The sequence below is a fragment of the Pelobates fuscus genome, chromosome 6 (assembly GCF_036172605.1).
Source record: "Pelobates fuscus isolate aPelFus1 chromosome 6, aPelFus1.pri, whole genome shotgun sequence".
NCBI classification, from domain to species: domain Eukaryota; kingdom Metazoa; phylum Chordata; class Amphibia; order Anura; family Pelobatidae; genus Pelobates; species Pelobates fuscus.
Genome location: NC_086322.1, coordinates 29,040,057 through 29,061,931, shown reverse-complemented (window position 1 = coordinate 29,061,931; position 21,875 = coordinate 29,040,057). Strand labels below are relative to the sequence as shown.

At 39.2% G+C, this 21,875-nt stretch overlaps 1 protein-coding gene across 1 annotated transcript in view; it reads left to right on the top strand.

Moving 5' to 3' along the window:
- Positions 1 to 21,875, top strand: part of LOC134615216 (vomeronasal type-2 receptor 26-like) — a 122,751-nt gene that overhangs the window by 45,404 nt on the left and 55,472 nt on the right. Inside the window, exon 5 of the mRNA XM_063459711.1 lies at positions 15,513 to 16,299. Within this exon, the coding sequence (XP_063315781.1) occupies positions 15,513 to 16,299 (787 nt within the window). The remainder of the gene's footprint in view (positions 1 to 15,512; positions 16,300 to 21,875) is intronic.

Sequence of the window (21,875 nt, the reverse complement as noted above, 5' to 3'; positions counted from 1 at the left end):
CAGGCTCAGTGGTTAGTTACAAAAAGGATAGGAATTATGTGTCTTTGTCTGCAAACCGTGTTAAAAAAACAACTTTATTCTAAATTGGAAAAATTTATCTTTGACCAGTCTGAAGTACAGTTTTTAGGATATAATATTTCTGCTTTGGGGTTTCAGATGGATCCTAAAAAACTAGAGTCTGTTCTACAGTGGCCTTTACCCACTGTGTTGAAAGCCATTCAAAGGTTCATTGGTTTCACCAATTATTACAGAAGATTTATAAAGGGATTTTCTTCAGTAATAGCCCCCATCACCAATATGACACACAACGGGGCTAGTAGTACGATATGGTCTAAGGAGGCCATTGAAAACTCTCAAACCTCGGTTTGCCTCTGCCAACATATTGATACATCCTGACACCAGTAAGGCTTTCATACTGGAGGTTGATGCTTCAGAGACAGGGGTAGGGGCAGTTATCTTCCATAGGGAGATCCAGGAAACTCTGTTACATCCTTGTGGTTACTTATCTAGAAAGTTGTCTCCTGCTGAGCGCAATTACGACATTGGCAATAGAGAATTGTTGGCCATTATTCTAGCTCTCAAGGAGTGGCGACATATTTTAGAGGGTTCCAAGGACCCCCTTTTGATCAATACTGATCACAAAAACCTGGCTTACATAGGAGATGCTAAGCGATTATCTTCTAGACAAGCTAGCTGGTCTCTATTTCTTTCTCGCTTTAATTTTCTTATCACTTACAGACCTGGTTCTAAAAATGTAAAGGCCGACGCCTTGTCCAGGCAGTTTGATACTGAGGCTATACTAGAGCAAGAAACGTCCAATATCATCCCCCCGGAATGTAACATTGTGTCCACTGTCCTTTCATTGTCCTCTCCACTGCTTGGCTCCATCATGGAGGCTCAGTCTCAGGCGCCCTGCGGTAAACCTCAGGACAAACTGTTTTTTATATTGGGGGAAGGGGTTAATATCATGAAGGTGTATCACGACAATGTGTCTGCTGGTCACCCAGGTATTAATAAATCCACTTCTGCTATCATGAGGTCATTCTGGTGGGATTCCCTCAGGAAGGATGTTAAGGAATAGGTGCAGGCTTGTTCTGTTTGTGCGGTTTCCAAAGTGCCTCATAAACTCCCTTGTGGCTTGTTACAACCTCATCCTATTCCTGAGGTCCCATGGTTCCACTTTTCTATGGACATCATTGTTGAACTTCCTAGTTTGTGATGAAATGCCTTTTGTCACCGGATTTTTAGGTGACAAGCTGCCCTTTTCCCCTGGCTGTTGGAGGAGCCTGATTGCCAGCCTCCTGCCTCATGACTATGGCCCTGGGTTGTATGGCCCTTTCCAAACATTATTTGGGCTAATGGATTTATATTATGCTGCTGCTGGCCCTTTAAGAACCATCTGGGGACATACTGTGACTTTTAGGAACAATGCCCCATGAAGATATTACCTGTTAAAGACTATTTTATAGATTGGATTTTAAATTGTATTGGAGCAGTTCTGCAGCTTTAAATTGGCACTTTGGATGCAGCCGAAGTGCCGAAGTAGTCGAAGCGGCCGCCATTCGACAAACCAACACGTGGCAGCGGCCATCTTTGTTCATTCAAACGAGGTCAGCTGAAATCGGCTACACATTTCAACGAACACCGCTGACCCTTACCTTTGCACGTTCAAATGGGACTTAGTCATTTTTCTGCATAAAATAGACCGACCGCACAGCCCAAATCTATGGAACTGTTTTGGGCAGGAAAATGTGCTTGCAGTCGGTCATAAAGGACTTCCACCTAACTTTTTATGTACTGGGGGGATTTGTTTATTTGATTTTTGGTTATGTTTATATTTAATGTATGCTGATTCTGAATATGTATGTTTTATGTGAATATGATGCATATTTTTAAAGTTACAGTGTATGTATAAAAAGTGTATTTTTCACATGAATAGGGGTCGGGAAGAGGTAACTCTAAGTAGCCCTATAAAGGGTTGTTTTTTTTTGTTTTTTGTTTTTTCCTTTTGTGTGTCTTTCCCCTCTATCGTTTTCCCTTGAAGAGAGATTATGGTTGGAGGGAAATATAATGGTAACACTGATAAGCAGTCTATACAAAGAAGCGTTTTGAAACAAAGAATAAAAAAATTAAGGAAAGTAGGGTAGCTAATATAATTTTTTCTATAGAAATTAACACGAGGTGAATTGAACTGAGATTAACACAATTAGAGAAACAGAAATTCATATGGTTAAATAATTCACATAAATATGAAAGAAGATATAGAAAGAAAGGAAATAGAGAGGAAGAGGATGAGAAAGAGAAAGGGGGTAAGAAGTGAAGGAGTGTAGGACACTTATGAATATCACATAAATAAACGATAGTAGTACAAGGTAAAGAGAAGAGAATTTCACGGGTGTGGAGTACTCGAGTACCGTAAGAATAGATATCCTTAGTACAAATAGTAAGGGAGAAGGGTAGGGAATTTAAAGAAAACAATAAATAGATGGGGTTTATCACACCTTGAGTAATAATATTGGATACGAGCACTTAAGATAAATAATACAGGGGAAAAGAAAGAGGAGAGAGAAGGAATTTTGGTAAAGATTGCAAAGTAAATTTTTTTTTTTTTCCTAACCTTCGCTGGAACTCAGGGTAACGCGCAGGCTCTTTTACGCCTGATAAAATTGTTAGTATATCCCATCACCTAACCGTATAGGGCGGTTAATTTGTAAATTTCTTCCCTCCTGATATACAGGGGGAAGGAACGCAGGGATATTTATGGCTCCTATGGGAAAGGAGCCGTTTATTTTACTGTTAAATGTGGGGGTGCAATGTCTTGTATGTTATGTTATTTTTCGGTTGTCCAGGCTGAGGGAAAAGGGGTCAGATAGAATTAAGATATGCTCAGAATAGCATCTTTGAATGTAAGGGGGCTAAATACACCGCAGAAAAGAGTTATCCTCACCGATTTCATTAGGAAGGAGTCAATACATATATGTGGCATACAAGAGTCACATTGGCTGAAAAATGACAAAGATAGATTTGGCTCAAAAGAATTTCCATTTATTTTTAGGTCCTCTATGCCCAAGAACAAGAAAAGAGGGGTAGCAATTATAATATCTGCGAAAATAGATTTTAAGTTAATTCACCAAGTCTCAGATGACGAAGGAAGGACTCTCATAATAATTGGAGAAATAAATAGTCAGATATACACGTTTGTAAATCTATATGCGCCCAATAAAGCTCCCATAAGGTTCTTAAATAAATTGGTGAATAAAGTAGAAAAAATTAAACAAGGGAAAATAATATATATGGGTGATTTTAATTGTATACTAGACCCTAACATGGATAGAAATAAACTAAAAAAAATGAGAAGGGACAGTTAGAACAATCCTCCCTAAAATTTAATGAGACAATTAAAAAGGCAGGCCTTATGGATATTTGGCGCATATGGCACCCTATGGAAAGGGATTATACTTGTTTTTCCTTCCCGCATCAGGTATATTCAAGAATAGATTACATATTGACAGAAATCAATATTGTTAGAAGGGTCAAGAAAATTCTGATTACTAATATCCCATGGTCAGATCATAATGCTCTAATTCTAGAAATCAAAGAAGAATTTGTTAAAACTAGATCTAACTGGAGATTGAACGAATACTTTAAAAAATAAAAATGTGGATACAATACAAAAAGCCATAGAAGACTATTTCAGAGAAAATAATAATTCTGAGATTTCTTTATCTACGCTCTGGTGTGCGTTTAAATGTACAATCAGGGGAAGCTTCATAAAAGTGGGCACAGAGGAAAAAAAAAGAAACTTACAAAACTTGGCACAACTCTATATAGATTACGACAGGTTGGAAAAACAGAATAAAAAAAATATATCGTTTGAAATTAGTAAAGAATTAAAAAAATAAAAGAGAGCATTAATAATATCTTGATAAATAAATCTAACCTTGCGTTAGAACGCTTAAGAAGAAACTGGTACTATAAAGGGAATAAAGCGGATAAACTATTAACAAATAGACTAAAAAAGGAAAAAATTAAAAAAATTATCTCTAAATTAAAAATAAATGGAGAAGAAGTAGTCTTGTCACCAGAGAAGATCGGTAATGCATTTCAAAAGTATTACGCAGATCTATATAATCTACCCGGGAGAAATAGTACTGATGATATCTCTGAATTTTTTACTGAACTTAAACTCCCATGTATAACAGAAGCTCAACTGAAAGTATTAAATGAACCTATCCTACAAAATGAAGTAGAATTTGCAATTAAAAAATTAAAATCAAAAAAAGCATGACCTGACGGGTTCAGTAATTGCTTTTATAGAACCTTTAAGGGAAATATAATAGAGCCACTTACCAAACTATTTAATGACTTTATGTCACATGGAAATATCCCCAGCGAACTGTTAAAGGCCCACATAGTTCCAATTCTAAAGCCTGGGAAAAATCCGGAACTTGTAATAAATTATAGACCCATCTCACTACTTAACAGTGACATTAAAATCTACTCTTCTGTACTAGCAGATAGGATCTCTAATATAATAACAAGTATTATTCATCAGGACCAGGTGGGGTTTATATCCAGTAGAGCCCCAACTTCTAATATTAGAAGATTGATAGATGTGGCAGATCTGGCAACTAGACGCAAGATTCCCCTCCTTGCCCTGTCATTAGATGCCGAAAAGGCCTTTGACAGGGTAAGGTGGGATTTTCTGGAGAAAGCCCTATCAGGTTTTGGAATTCAAGGTAATATCACCAGGGCTATTATGGCTTTATATACAGTCCCAACAGCTAGGGTAGTGGGAAGTGGTTTTTCCTCCGAATGGTTCCAGTTGACAAATGGAACAAGACAGGGCTGTCCCCTGTCCCCACTTTTATACCTGATTAGTCTTGAACCATTAGCACACAAAATTAGAGCTGACGATTCCATAAAAGGAATAGAACTAGAGAAGGAATCATTAAAGCTTACAATGTATGCTGATGATGTGGTACTCACACTGAGAGACCCCGTGAAATCCATGGAAAAGGTCATGGAATCTATAGGGGAATATTCGCTTTATTCAGGATATAAACTAAATTTAAGTAAGTCTGCTGCACTTTCATTTAATCTCACGTTAAGTACTAAGCAAAAGTTATTTGACAAATTTGGATTTAATTGCGAAAAAAATACCATGGAAGTTTTGGGCATAGAAATTACTAATGAACCGAATAACATGATGGAACAAAATTTCTTAAGGCTAATGAAAGATACAGCAAAAACCTTGAATAATTGGAAGGGAATTGAAGTATCATGGTGGGGTAGAATAAATATTATAAAATTTTATATATACCCAAAGTGGGTGTATCTCTTCCGTATGCTACCCTTATACTGCTCAGAAAGCTGGCTATCCTTAGCACAATCAATCATTAATAAATTTATTTGGGGCCAAAAACGTCCTAGATTAAGTCGTAATCACTCAATGTTAAAGATAAAATCGGGTGGGCTGGGAATTCCACAACTAAATCATACATGGAGAGTATGTAATATAGCACAAGCAATAATAACCCAATCCGATTTAGCTAAAGAACAAATTTGGTTTAAAATGGAACAGAGTTTACTTAATGATGAATTAAAGGAGGATATATATTCTCTTTTCTGGAAGACAGACCTTAGAAAAAACCCCAGACAGGGAAATCATGATAAGGGTCTGATTCTAAATAATATAATACCCATATGGAATAAATTAAGAAAAGATCTAGACTTACAAGACAAATTGTTTATTAGCATTGATTTTGGACAGCTGCAAAAAAATATTATTGATCTTAATATTCAGAGTTGGATTAAGGCAGGGGTTAACAAAATTAACAATATAATAGACAATGGTATGATAAAAGATTTTAATACTCTAACAGATTAATATAAGTTGCAATCTAAAGAGATATTTACCTATATGAGAATAAAGGGGTATCTTAAAGAGCATTTACCTAAAAACTACTCAGCGAAACAATTAATATTGGAACAACTATTAAAAAACCATACCACTATTAAGAAGTTAGTTTCAAAGTGTTTTAATTTAATCGAAATTGACCCGGAAGAAATTATTGGTTTAGTAATATCAAAATGGGAAAAGGAGATAGACAATAACATAAGATATGATGACTGGACGAAAGCACTAAATCTGATCACAAAAAATGTACACTGTTTGAACCTAGTGGAACTTCAATACAAAATCATGAATAGATGGTACTTAACGCCAGATAGATTAGCTAAAATGTACCCTGATGCCTCGGATAAATGCTGGCGCTGCGGGGCACATAAGGCAGGAATGTGTCAGGATCGGGACAGGGATCCAACACGCAGAGTACAAACAGTAGCCAGATACGTATACCGGACCTTAGAATGGCCGGACTAACGTAAGTAGTACAGTATAGAATGGTCAAAGACAAGCCGAGGTCGAGGGTAACAGAAGACAGATAAGCGAGAGACAAGCCGAATCAAGGGTAACAGAGATAAGCAGAGTAAGGTAAACAAGCCGGGTCAAAACCAAAAGGGATAATAGAATACACAAGCACTGAGTGACTAGAACAAGCTAGAACCACGACAGGGCAATGAGCTAATGAAAGAAGCTCTGTTAAATACCCTGTTCAGAGCAGTAACCACGCCTCCGAGGCGTCCTGATTGGTCCTGCAGCAATTGAGTGACAGGTCTTTCCGGAGGAGTGTCCTGATGACAACTTCCTGCCTAGATGCTGTAAAAGGCAGTCACTCCCTCGCGGCCGGCCTTGCATGACCGGATAGACCGTGGGGAAGGGATCCATCAGGCCGTCTGGATGGAGGAACAGCTAAGTCTCTACCTCTTTCGGAGGTAGAGACCACAGGTACCCTGACAGTACCCCCCCTCTCAGATACGCCCACCGGGCGGAATACACCAGGGCGAGAAGGGAATCGAGAGTGAAACGCCCTGCGGAGACGGGGAGCATGCACCTCCTCCTGAGGTACCCAACTTCTCTCCTCAGGACCATAACCCTTCCAATCGACCAGATATTGCAGTTTCCCCCGGGAGATTCGAGAATCAACGATGGAATTGACCTCATACTCCTCCTGACCCTCCACCTGAACTGAGCGGGGAGGGGCGATCGTGGAGAAGAACCTGTTACATATTAATGGTTTTAGCAAGGAAACATGAAATGAATTAGGAATGCGTAAGGCATTAGGCAACGCTAAACGATACGCAACTGGGTTAATTTGAGACAGTACCCTGTAAGGTCCAATATATCGAGGAGCAAACTTCATGGACGGCACTTTTAACCGAATGTTTCTAGTACTTAACCATACTCTATCGCCTGGAACAAACACCGGTGCTGCCCTTCTACGTTTGTCAGCGTGATTTTTAACCAGCGTAGAATTGTGCAGAAGGATTTGTCGAGTTTGATCCCACAACTTTCTTAAATTGGCAACATGAACATCCACCGACGGTATCCCTTGAGAAGAAGACTCCGAAGGAAGGATGGAAGGATGAAAGCCATAATTCAAGAAAAAAGGGCTAGAATGCGTAGAATCACAAATGAGATTGCTGTGTGCAAACTCCGCCCAAGGAATCAAACCGACCCAATCGTCCTGGTGTTCTGAAACGAAACAACGTAAATATTGTTCAACTTTTTGGTTAGTGCGTTCAGCAGCTCCATTGGACTGAGGATGATAGGCAGAGGAGAAATTCAATTTGATGCCTAGTTGGGAGCAGAATGATCTCCAAAAATGGGAAACAAATTGGGAGCCTCTGTCAGAGACAATTTGGGAAGGTATCCCATGCAAACGGAAAATCTCCCTGGCGAATATCTCCGCTAATTCGGGCGAAGATGGGAGTTTAGGTAAGGGAATGAAGTGAGCCATTTTAGTAAATCTGTCTACCACAGTGAGGATGACAGTCTGCTTTTTAGAGATAGGCAAATCAACAATGAAGTCCATTGCCAGGCAGGACCAAGGCTTTTCAGGAACCTCTAAAGGGTGCAGAAATCCGCATGGAAGCGAATGGGGTAGCTTGGTCTTAGTACAAACTTCACATGCCCCGATGAATTCTTTAATATCCTTGCGTAAGTCAGGCCACCAAAAATCTTTAGAGACCAGCGCATAAGTCTTGCGGATGCCAGGATGCCCAGCCACCTTGCTGTTATGGAGACAGCGTAGCACCTCCAGTTGGAGAGCGGCAGGAACGAAGTGTCGATCCCCAGGGGTCTGTTTGGGTGCCAAATGCTGAAACTTCATGATCTCAGAAAGCAATGGAGAGTGAATCCTGAGATTCGTGTTCGCGATGATATTCCCCTTAGGAACTATGGAGGACAGAAGTGGTTCAGTTATAGTGGATGGTTCATATTGACGAGACAAAGCATCGGCTTTAGAGTTCTTAGAACCAGGTCTATACGTAAGTACATAATTAAAGTGAGTGAGGAACAAGGCCCAGCGAGCCTGCCTGGCGGACAAGCGCTTAGCCTCCCCAATATAAGACAAGTTCTTATGATCCGTTAGAATAGTAACAGGGTGTAGTGTCCCTTCCAGTAAATGTCTCCACTCCTTTAAAGCCTTAATGACCGCTAACAGTTCCCTCTCCCCGATGTCATATCTGCTCTCAGGCCCAGAAATTTTTTTAGAGAAGAAACCACAAGGGTGTAACGGTTTATCCACCCCTAACCTTTGAGACAGAACAGCCCCAACTCCTGTCTCAGAAGCATCGACCTCGAGCAAGAAAGGCAGAGTCGTATCAGGATGAACTAGAATGGGAGCTGAGGCAAAAAGTTCCTTGAGAGTCTTAAAAGCACCAAGAGCTTCCTCAGACCAGAACTTAGTATCAGCCCCTTGTTTGGTCATATTGGTAATAGGCGCAATGATAGAGGAGTAACACTTAATGAAGCGCCTATAGTAGTTGGAAAAACCAATAAACCTTTGGATAGCCTTGAGTCCTTTGGGCAAAGGCCAGTCTAAAATAGATTGGAGTTTACCAGGATCCATTTTAAAACCTTCCCCAGAAATCACGTACCCAAGAAAGTCTACCTGAGACTGATCAAAACTGCACTTCTCCAATTTGCAGTATAGACCATGTTGCAGAAGTTTGTGTAACACCTTTCTGACCTGTCTATGGTGAGTCTCAATCTCCTTAGAGTGTATTAGTATGTCGTCCAGGTAAACAATAACACAATCATGCTAAAACTCCCTAAGTACCTCATTAATCAAATCTTGAAATACTGCAGGAGCATTGCATAGTCCAAATGGCATAACAGTGTATTCGTAATGGCCATACCGGGTATTGAATGCCGTCATCCACTCGTGACCTTGCTGGATTCTCACCAAATTGTAAGCCCCTCTGAGATCTAACTTGGTGAAGATTTTGGAGCCCTTAATACGATCAAATAACTCGGTAATCAGTGGGATAGGATAGGCATTTCTGACAGTTATTTTATTCAAGCCATGGTAATCGATACAAGGTCTCAGCGTGCCATCCTTCTTCTTAATGAAAAAGAACCCCGGCCGGAGAAGAAGACCTCCTGATGAATCCCTTTTCTAAATTCTCCTGAATATACTCCTCTAGAACCGAGTTTTCCTGAACAGACAAAGGATATACATGGCCCCTCGGAGGCATAGTCCCGGGTAGAAGCTTAATTTTACAGTCAAATGACCTGTGTGGCGGCAAAGAATCGGCATTCTTCTTGTCAAACACTGCCCTTAAGTCTAGGTAAAGGTCTGGTATTTGTCTTTCTGTGGACTGAGTAGGATTCTCCTGTATGTTAATATTAGCTAATGGAGAAACCTTGCACAAACACCGATCCTGGCAGCCCTGGCCCCACGAGAGTATCTCCCCTAACTCCCAATCGATAATAGGGTTATGTTCTTTCAACCATGGGTACCCCAGAACTATGGGAACGGAAGGAGACGAAATGAGCAGAAGAGATAAATTCTCCACGTGTAGGATACCAACATTTAAATCAATGGGTATGGTCTCACGAAAGATAACAGGGTCTAGTAGTGGTCTACCATCTATGGCCTCAACGGCCAAGGGTGTCTCCCTTAGCTGGGATGGGAAATTGTTTTTACTAGCAAAGGCTTGGTCGATAAAATTCTCAGCAGCACCGGAATCTATCAAAGCCATAGCCCTTACTACTTCCCTCCCGCAAGTTAAGGAAACTGGTAGCAGAAGCCTGTGATCTTTATAATTAGGAGTAGAGGACAAAATAGAAACACCCAAGGCCTGTCCTCTAGAGAGACTTAGGTGCGAGCGTTTCCCGGGCGGTTAGAACAGTTCGAGAGTAAATGACCCTTAGCTCCACAATACATACACAAACCCTCTCTTCTCCTGTACTGTCTTTCCTCCTCAGAGAGGCGGGTATACCCTATCTGCATAGGTTCAGGAAGCAAAGATACCGTGGAGTCAGGACTTGGAAAAGCGGGGGCTAACCTAAAAGAAGGTCTCCGGTTCCTCTCTCGAGTGTTCTGTCTCTCTCTTAAACGTTCATCTATACGAGAGATGAACGAAATTAAATCCTCTAAATTCTCAGGGAGTTCTCTGGTAGCAACCTCATCAAGGATTACTTCAGATAAGCCATTCAAAAATACATCCATATACGCCTGCTCATTCCACTTGACTTCTGACGCCAGAGACCTGAACTCTAGTGCATAATCCACCAGTGTTCGGTTCTCCTGTTTCAGACGCAACAGTAATCTGGCTGCATTAACCTTTCTACCTGGAGGGTCAAATGTTCTTCTAAAAGCAGCTACAAAGGCATTATAGTTATAAACTAATGGGTTATCGTTCTCCCATAATGGGTTGGCCCATCTCAGAGCTTTCTCAATAAGTAGGGTGATAATAAATCCTACCTTTGCCCTATCTGTAGGATAAGAGCGAGGTTGCAATTCAAAGTGGATACTAATTTGGTTTAAGAAACCACGACACTTCTCAGGAGCCCCACCGTAGCGTACTGGGGGGGTAATGCGAGAAGAAGCACCCACTGTGGCTACCTCTAGACCTGAACCGACAGGAGAAACAGGGGTATTACGTATCTCCTCTGGTGGGTTATTGGCACGAGATAATAGAGCCTGTAGCGCAAGCGCCATCTGATCCATTCTGTGATCCATGGCTTCAAACCTAGGATCAGGAGAAGCCAGCTGACTGTTTGTACTTGCAGGATCCATTGGCCCTGTCGTAATGTCAGGATCGGGACAGGGATCCAACACGCAGAGTACAAACAGTAGCCAGATACGTATACCGGACCTTAGAATGGCCGGACTAACGTAAGTAGTACAGTATAGAATGGTCAAAGACAAGCCGAGGTCGAGGGTAACAGAAGACAGATAAGCGAGAGACAAGCCGAATCAAGGGTAACAGAGATAAGCAGAGTAAGTTAAACAAGCCGGGTCAAAACCAAAAGGGATAATAGAATACACATGCACTGAGTGACTAGAACAAGCTAGAACCACGACAGGGCAATGAGCTAATGAAAGAAGCTCTGTTAAATACCCTGTTCAGAGCAGTAACCACGCCTCCGAGGCGTCCTGATTGGTCCTGCAGCAATTGAGTGACAGGTCTTTCCGGAGGAGTGTCCTGATGACAACTTCCTGCCTAGATGCTGTAAAAGGCAGTCACTCCCTCGCGGCCGGCCTTGCATGACCGGATAGACCGTGGGGAAGGGAGCCATCAGGCCGTCTGGATGGAGGAACAGCTAAGTCTCTACCTCTTTCGGAGGTAGAGACCACAGGTACCCTGACAGAATGTTACATATATGGTGGGAATGTGGACTAATTAAAAGATTTTGGTCTATGATAACTATGAATATTGAATCATGGACAGGAATTAATATCGATAAGAAACCAGAGTATTTTCTGTTACAACTACATATGTCTCAGAATTTTGACCAATTTGCTGTTTTGATAATCCATATATTGCTAGCAGCTAAAATATCAATTGCTAGGAAATGGAAAACTAGGGAAACCCCAATATGGGAGGAAGTAAAATCACAATTAATCTACCAGTTGAAAATGGAGATAGGGATAGTCAAAGAACCAAATACTTTGAAAAACTGGCTAGGCATTATACAGGAAAATTAGTCTATAGATAAACCCTGCTTACATTTGATATAAGGATATCTTATTGCCATAACAGGAATATAAAAATATTAAACCGAAATTTATTCTGACTCATGAGAGCCCTCAGTCTGGATTATTGTCAATGTATTGTTAATGTATTGTATGTTGGATATGTTTACACGTGAAAATTGTAATACGCAATGTAATATTTTAAAATGGTAATGCATATGATGTTGTCTATGTTTTATAGAATAAGAAAAAGTATAAAATATTAAATGAGTAATAAAAAAAAAAAGTGTATTTTTCCTGCCTGTGATAAATTACATGAACCCATTGTGTTCAGTAATTATATCACAGGCAGAGGGGAGGGATTGTATGTTTGTGCTGGGTGTGTTTTACGGTTTTCCTGTATATGATTGGTTGTACTGTGTCCCACCCTGTGGGATGTCCCCTTGCATGGGGACTTGCATAAAAGCCAGTGTGTGGTCATTAAAAGTTCGGATCATCTTGGACCTTCGTGAAGTTTTGGCTCATGTTTGGGGGATTGCAGAACTACACTCTGGGGATTGCTATAATCACTATACTCCCCAGGGTATAATCACTAAGCTTTGCTAAGAGCTTGTTTTTGTTCCTGCTCTCTGGAATTCGGAGAGGTCAACCTACTGGAAGCTGGACCCTGGTCTTGGGTCCAGAGTGGGTAGAGACGGCAAGACCCCAACCAAGCTGCGGTGGTTCGTGGAGTCTGCAGTAGTTATGGTGTCAAGCAGAGTGCTTGGAGTCCTCGGAAAGCACTAGGAGCATCCGTCAGCGTTCCGTTACACTAGTTCTAACGGTTATACCACCATTCTCATGGTTGTGGACCATTTTTCTAAAATGGCTAATTTTATTCCTCTCAAGAAATTGCCTTCATCTCAAGACCTGGTACTAATCTTGATACGAGAAATCGTCCGTCTGCATGGCATTCCTCACAATATAGTATCTGACAAAGGTTCTCAGTTTGTGTCACGGTTTTGGAGGGCCTTCAATAAACAATTAGGAATTGAATTGTCTTTTTCATCCTCTTACCACCCCCAGACCAAGGGTATAGCTGAGAGGGCTAACCAGTCCTTGGAATTATATTTGTGTTGTTTCGTTAATAGCACTCAAGACAATTGGTCCAAATTACTACCATGGGCCAAGCTTGCTAGGAACAACTCTGGGCATAGTCCATTTTTTGTTAATAATGGCCGGCATCCCACTGTCCTACCGGCTGTTTTTTTCTGATATGGCTATTCCTGCTTTGGATGACCCTCTGGCTTCCATCCGTGATACCTCGGTTAAACGTCAATCTGCTCTGGGTACTGCTGCTGACCGTTTCAAGCATTATGCTGATACACGTCGAGGTGCTGACCCTGTTTACCAAGTGGGTGAGATGGTTTGGTTATCTTCTCGTAACATCAGGCTCAAAGTCACTAGCATGAAATTTACTCCTAGGTTCCTTGGACCTTTTCGTGTCCTTCGTAGGATCAATTCTGTTGCGTACTCTGTAGCCCTTCCGGCCTCCTTGAAAATTCCTAATACCTTTCATGTGTCCTTGCTCAAACCTCTTGTTTGCAATAAATATACTGTCTCAAGTGTCCCTCCTTCTCCCTTAGTTGTTTCTGGACAGGAAGAGTATGAGGTCTCCTCCATAATTGATTCCAGGTTTTCACGGGGCACTTTACAGTACTTGGTGGATTGGAAAGCTTATGGACCAGCCGATCGTTCTTGGGTTCCGGCATCTGATATCCATGCTGGCCGCAAGATTCGCTATTTTTACGCAAAATTTCCTCTCAAGCCTGGTCCTGCCCGCCCGGTGGGCGTTCTTCAGGTGGGGGTAATGTCACTCTTCATCTGCTTATAAAAATGTGACTAATGGAATTTACTGTTCAGACAGGAAAAGTTGTGCCGAACAACATTACTGTCCTGACAGGAAAAGTTGTGCCGAGCAGCAACCAAATCCACAGCAGGGTTTGTGCTGAGCAGCAATTATGCAAATAGAAACCTGGTAACTGCCTTTGGGGTCAAAGGCCGTTTACACCCTATCAGATCCAGAGAAAGGGGTTTTAGGCCCAGTTCTCATCCTGCTCAGTGCCCTGTCGTGGCTTCCCTTGTGGTTGTCCGAGAGCGCGTTATTGATTCTGGTAATTCTGGTTATTTGACTTTGGCATTGCTTTTGACATCCCTGTTTTCTGGTATTCTTGACCCCTGGCTTTTCCTTATTGTTGTGTCTCTTTCTGTATCCCTTGACCTCGGCTATTCCTGACTATTCTTTGGTACGTTAGTCTGGCCATTCTAAGGTCCGGTATACATTACCTATCAGTCCTCTGTGTTACACAATTCTATGTGCTGGATCATACTGTAACCCTGAAACTGGCTTCATCCAATCTGGATGAAGTATTTGCCATCTTTATAAATCTGCCCAAAAGGGCTTGGAATCACAAAGTTCTACTATCATTGGCTATATTTTGTAAGAAAGGATCTGTGTGTCTCTTCTACTCTCTACTCTTCTACTCTTCTACCCTTATACCATTTAAATATGTAAATAGTAGTGTTTCAGTATAGCTAATGATAGTAGAACTTTGTGATTTCACACCCTTTTGGGCAGCCTTTTAAAGATGGCAAGGACTAAGGGTGGCCAGATATGATAAAGCTGGTCTAGGTGGAGACGTCATTATGCTAACCCTGTCTCCCGGAAGTATCCCGATCGATTGTACAGCCAGCCCCGAAGTGTGAGCCTGATGGAGCATACAGAAGCCGGCGGTCGCACTATATCACGGACCCGGTTTTACACAGAGGGACCCAGTGATATTCTATGCCTAGCTGACTGCTAGCTGCTTATTTTTAATCACTTGCTAATAAAGACAGTGTTTTACGTATCTACATTGGCTCGAGTGAAATCCTATTTTGGGCTATTACAGTTAGAGCAGACTTCTCTGCTCTTTGTTTGTGAGTTTTATTTCAATTCCTCGTGAAGTTTATTTGTTTTGCCTTACAATATTACCCAATATGCATTTTTTCTCCCTTTTATGTCCCCCCATTTGGAGTTGCAACTTCACTACATCGATCTTTTAGTGTAAGTTGCTATTATGTTTTGGACTTACATGCACTAAATCACATTGAGTGGTGTTTGCACTTTTAGTGCACTTTGATGTATTTTGCACAAACTTCGTCACTTTATTGTAGTAAAGCTGTATATTGAACTACAGTATTTTAGTATATTGTGCTGCAATATTACAGTTTTACCCCTTGTGTGTCTCATATATGCACTTTTGTTTTTAAAACACAGAGCACCTTTTATTTTATTCATTGATAGTTTTAAAAACTACAATAGTTGAAACTAGAACTGCAGTTTAATCATAGATTTTAATTTAAATTTATGACATTTATGACATTGTTAGTTTGATGGAAATACTTTGTAAAAAAAATCCTCACATTTTCTTGTGCTCCTAGATCAGTTACGGGACAACAGACTATGTTCTAAATGATAGACATCTGTATCCAAACTTTTTCAGAATGCTTCAAAATTACAACGTCTATTATAAAATTATTTGCCAGCTTCTGAAGCACTTTGGCTGGACTTGGGTTGGAATAGTGGCATCATATGATGATACTGGAGAGACAGAAGAACTGGCTTTGAAGAAGTATATGGCTTATTATGGTATTTGTGTGGCATTTACTTTGAAAATTAGTTATTCTGCATTAAGTCATGATCTAGAAAACACAAGAAGAAAAATAAACGCTATCCAAAAATCATCTGCAAATGTTATCATTGTTTATGGCTCAGCTAATTACATAGTTCTCAAGACTTTACTAATTGGACATGACGTATTCAAAGACAAGACATTTGTTTTTCCTCCTTCCTGGACGTCTAATGATTTTCTAACAGATTATTCTATAAACATTTTTGAAGGAAGCTTGTACATAGAACTCTATCCTCTGCCGCTACCTGATTCAGGAAGTTTTTTTAAATGTATACACCCCTCAAAATGGCCAAATGACAAACTTCTTGAAAATATATGGATAGTAGAAGTGGGTTGTTTGTCACCAAATGCCTCGAAGAACAGATTTTATGAAACGGTCTATGGAACCACTCTTAGAAATTGTACTGGAAATGAACCTTCAATAAATGCTCAGGATCATCTGCATAAGGGAGTTTCTCCTCGGGTGTATTTTGCAGTCTTAGCCATGTCTTATGCTTTGCGTGAGATGCACAAATATCTCAAAAGACATTTCATTGGTAATAATATAAAACACTATAACTATAGACATCAGGTAAATGACATCATGTGGACATATAATGCATAATACAAATGAAATACTGTTTAATATTATTTTGTATTATCATGAGAATATTTTGTCAGTTGGTTTTTGACATAAAGAAAGTTAAACACTCGCCTAACCTCAACATAACCTACTTCCCCCTCCCCCCCCTCCAACAGCCCCCATGTTTAGGGGTACTAGTTCACCCAAGCCCATACTGAGAACACCCTGGTTCCAAACCGACCAACACCCCACAAGAACTGAAGTTACTCTCTCAGTCGACACCCCTCTTAGGACACTCTCTGAAATAGGAACACTCACGTTTCCTCTGTGCTCCGAAGTACAGAAGGCTTAGGAGCATTACACCCTACTGGGTCGCACAGATTATAGGAGAAAACCTCTATAACACTGTACTGTCTAACACCAAATGACGAGTATCTGGGCCTCGACTACTAATGGAAACTCACACCGCAGACACACCTGAAAGAAATCACTCAATGCACCGAAGACATAGATTACGATATTGTTACTTTACTGTTGTTTCTCATTCTTTCAGTGATATAACTTGTGACATCATCAGCAATGTTAGCCTAACATTAACACTTTCGCCTAAAATAGTGTGCTCAGTGTGAGATGTTTAGTTGTTACTCTATTATATTTTATGTCTCAGACTAATACGTAATCAATATCAGTGCCTAGGAAATGTAATTGCTTTAACATAACCTCTTTCATTATCACCCCTAGGTATGGTATAGATTTTGCATCAATATTTTTACTGTTATTTTTATTTTTATTTTTAAGTGCAGTATTTTTGGACAATATCCAACAATCTTGCTTCCAACCTCATGGTCTCTTTTAATTTAAAAATGTCATTGCAAGCCTGTTAACTGACCTATGCACTGCAAAAATAAAGAATTATAAAAAAAAGAAAGTTAAACACTTTACTTAAAAGTTCATAATGTAAGAGAAGACAAGAAGGATGAGAATAAAGTATAGTGTATCACTCTACACATTTTTCTAGGCAGCAATGTAATTATGCTCTGATAGGGTAGCCCCATGTTATATAGAAATAGACAAAAGTTAGTAAGATGTATTAACAATACCAATAGGCTCAAGGAAAACAGACTTTTCTAAAATTAGAATATGTGTAAAGGAGTCATTATCAGACTGGAGCAATTTAAATGGAGTCCAAGAGAAATGGGATTATTTAAAAGTTGCACTGCTAAACAGAAAATTGCATTAGGCTTGTCAGTAAAAAATCTGCAGATGTGGCCAAAACAGTAAAAAACTAAAAGTTAGCATTTAGTAATTAAAAAAAAAAAAAAACACAGTGAGAAAGACAGATTGAGCTATAAGATTAGGCAGAAAGAAGCTAAGCAAGTTATGAGAGTGTCCATATCACACGCAGAAGAGAAAATAGCACAGTCAGTAAAAAAAGGGGACAAAACATTTTAGGATACATAAATGAGAAAAGGAAAGTAAAACAAGGATGAGTTAGATTAAAAACAAAAGAAGGAAGGTATGTAGAAGAGGATAAAGGTCTAGCTGACTGCCTCAATGAATATTTTTGTCCGGTATTTACAGCTGAAAATGAAGGAAAGGGACCTCAGTTAAGAAAAAGGATAAATGAGTCATTTATTACACGTGAGTTTACCGAGGAAGAGGTTCTATTTCAACTGTCAAAAGTAAAGACAAATAAGTCAATGGGACCTGATGGAATACACCCAAAGCTATTAAAAGAGCTTAGTGGTGTACTAGCAAAACCATTAACAGATTTATTTAACCAATCATTGTTAACAAGAGTAGTCCCAGAAGATTGGAAGTTGGCGAACCTAGACTTGTTTCCACCTATCAATTTACAATAGGTGTATCCATTCAGTTATAGGAATTGGCAAATATAAAAGAGCCATAAGGTCGAGCTCATAATGTCTTCAAATCTACTCATTATGGGAAAAGTTTTAAAAGGACACACATGCACCATGACTGCTACAAGGCATTTACTGAGATTCTCCCATTGCTAAAATTCATGTTTATTCAGCAACACTACAGTTCAGAAGTTTGTGAATATTTCTGTCAGATTATTTCAAGTAAAGTTACAAAATGAAGGTGAATATGTGGGAAAGCTTTGTTCTTCTCCGGTGGAAGAGGTAAGTGGCTGGTCAGCTGCCCACTCACTTTTTCCTAAGTGACACTGACTGTCCTTCTGTTTTAGAGAAAGATGTGCTCTATTTGTTTATACCTACTGCTTCTGTGGGCAGAGCAGGTGTAGCCACACCGTGAGACTCAACCATGCAGGGAGAAACCACCACAGAGGAAGCCATATTTTAAAAAATTGGGAGCTGCAGAAGCACCAACAGGAATCATTTTAATTTGATAAAAGGGGAGGAGACAAAAAAATGAAAGGAAAAAGTGAGAGGGCAATGATGAGAAGAGCATAGCCTTCCCACCTATCCAGTCTGTAGCGTAAGTGACTGCACTTCAGTGTGGAAAAGAACAGTGCCCTGTCAGCTTACACCAGCTGTGTCCCAGACCTTGGGTGGCTATGCAAGTCTCTATCCACCCTCCAAATAAAAATATCCTACTTACTCCTCTCACCATAGTTATAGAGAGGTGGAGCCCAATCAAACTGATTCCTCTAGAAAATATACTTATATTAGACCTCTTCTTTCATCATTTTTCAGTCTCAAAAATGTAATATTTGTTTGTGCATAAAAAATGCAAAAAAATAATTTGAACGCCAATTTTGCCAGTGTTTGTGACTAAGTGGCTACTAAAAAATACTGGACATACCCCATTTGCAATACCTTGGGTTGTCTACTATTGCAAATGGCAGGCCATCATGGGTTGTCAGGCAGTTCCCACAAATTATAATTAATAAAATGACCTAATTATGTAAAATTATTACATAAATATATACCGGTATGTAGAATTATTATATAAATATATATATATATATATATATATATATATATATATATTCATTTTAAAATACAGTTAGAACGAAATTACATATATATATATATATATATATATATATATATATAATTTTTATTATTATTATTATTATTTTTATTTTAGTTTTTACGTATTTACATATATATTTATTTTATATTGTATATAAATATATAAATATATATATATATATATTCCCGAAAGAGTGCACTCAAAGGACTTGTATAAATTTCAAATAAGTTCTTTTATTCAGCAAATATATACAAAATATGCGGATCAAGTCGACGTTTCAGTCCAAACGGACTTTTATCAAGACATTTATCTAGCGTGCAAAAAACATTTAAATATACAGCAGTGTATCATGATTGGGGAGTGAAAAACTGAAATCGAGGTTCTGTGATGTCATCAGTGACGTGATCAGATTCAAAAACGGAGTGTGGTTCTGTTAACCCCTGCTGGGGAAAATTGGAAAGTGAGTGATGCTCAATAGATGAGCCTAAATGGCAAATCACCGTGGGGATATCTATATGTACACAAGAAAAAAAAAATTAAAAAATATATATATATATTTATATATATATATATATATATATATTCAATCAATGTCATTGTACGTGTACTTTGATATTAATATATATATATCATTATATATTATTACAATACACTTAGTGTATGTGTATTTATGTGCATGTATATATATATATATATATATATATATATATATATATATACATGCACATAAATACACATACACTAAGAGTATTGTAATAATATATACCGTATATACTCGAGTATAAGCCGACCCGAATATAAGCAGAGGCCCCTAATTTTACCCAAAAAAACTGGGAAAACTTATTGACTCGAGTATAAGACTAGGGTGAGAAATGCAGCAGCTACTGGTAAATTTCTAAATAAAATTAGATCCTAAAAAAAATATATTAATTGAATATGTATTTACAGTGTGTGTATAATGAATGCAGTGTGTGTGTGTATGAATGCAGCGTGTGTATGAGTGCAGCGTGTGTATGAGTGCAGCGTGTGTATGAATGCAGTGTGAGTGTATGAATGCAGTGTGAGTGTATGAATGCAGTGTGTGTATGAGTGCAGCGTGTGTGTATGAGTGCAGCGTGTGTGTATGAATGCAGCGTGAGTGTATGAATGCAGCGTGAGTGTATGAATGCAGTGTGTGTATGAGTGCAGCGTGTGTATGAGTGCAGTGTGTGTATGTGTGTGTGTGTTGCAGAGCCTTGGTGGGGGGTGGGCAATTTATTTTTTATTTTTTTATTATTTTAATTTTTTTTAATTATTATTTATTATTATTTATATTTATTTAATTTAATTATTATTTTTGTATTATTTAATTATTATTATTTTTTTTATTATTACTAATTTTTTTTCGGCCCCCCTCCCTGCTTGCTAGCTGGCCAGGGAGGGGGGCTCTCACTCCCTGGTGGTCCAGCATTGGTAGTTCAGTGGGGGGGAGAGGGGGGCTGGCAGAGCCTTGGTGGGGGGTGGGCAATTTATTTTTTATTTTTTTATTATTTTAATTTTTTTAATTATTATTTATTATTATTTATATTTATTTAATTTAATTATTATTTTTGTATTATTTAATTATTATTATTTTTTTATTATTACTAATTTTTTTTTTCCGGCCCCCCTCCCTGCTTGCTAGCTGGCCAGGGAGGGGGGCTCTCACTCCCTGGTGGTCCAGCATTGGTAGTTCAGTGGACGGGAGAGGGGGGCTGGCAGAGCTGTAACTTACCTTTCCTGCAGCTCCTGTCAGCTTCCTCCTCCTCCGCGCCGTCCGTGCAGCTCCCTCTGTCAGCTCACACTGTAAGTCTCGCGAGAGCCGCGGCTCTCGCGAGACTTACACTGGGAGCTGACCGAGGTGCTGAACGGACGGCGCGGAGGAGGAGGAAGCTGACAGGAGCTGCAGGAAAGGTAAGTTACAGCTCTGACAGCCCCCCTCTCCCCCAGTCTGTATTATGGCAATGTAAATTGCCATAATACAGACTATTGACTCGAGTATAAGCCGAGTTGGGGTTTTTTAGCACAAAAAATGTGCTAAAAAACTCGGCTTATACTCGAGTATATACGGTAATGATATATATATATTAATATCAAAGTACACGTACAATGACATTGATTGAATATATATATATATATATAAAAAAACTTAGATCATATATACACCCTGTTCCAAATTATTATGCAAATTATATTTTTCTCATTAACCTAAATAATTGATGTAAATATCAGTCAGCATAATTCTCATGTTATCAACTATTAACAGTATAATTCCAATTTTATTGAACAAACCTCCTAATGATAACAGTATTTTTTTAAAACATAAAAAACTTACAATGCACTGTTCCAAATTATTATGCACAGTACGTTTCAAAACACTTTATAGGTTGTAAAGAACTGAAAATTGTCATGTGTTGTGTTTGCAGCATATTTACTAAATCAAATGCTATTTCAATCAAACTTATAACAACATTTTAACTTTTTAAACATTTTAACAGGTCACGTTACATTTTAACATAGGACCCCTTATTTGATAGCAGCTTCACAAGTCTTGCATCCATTGAATGTGTG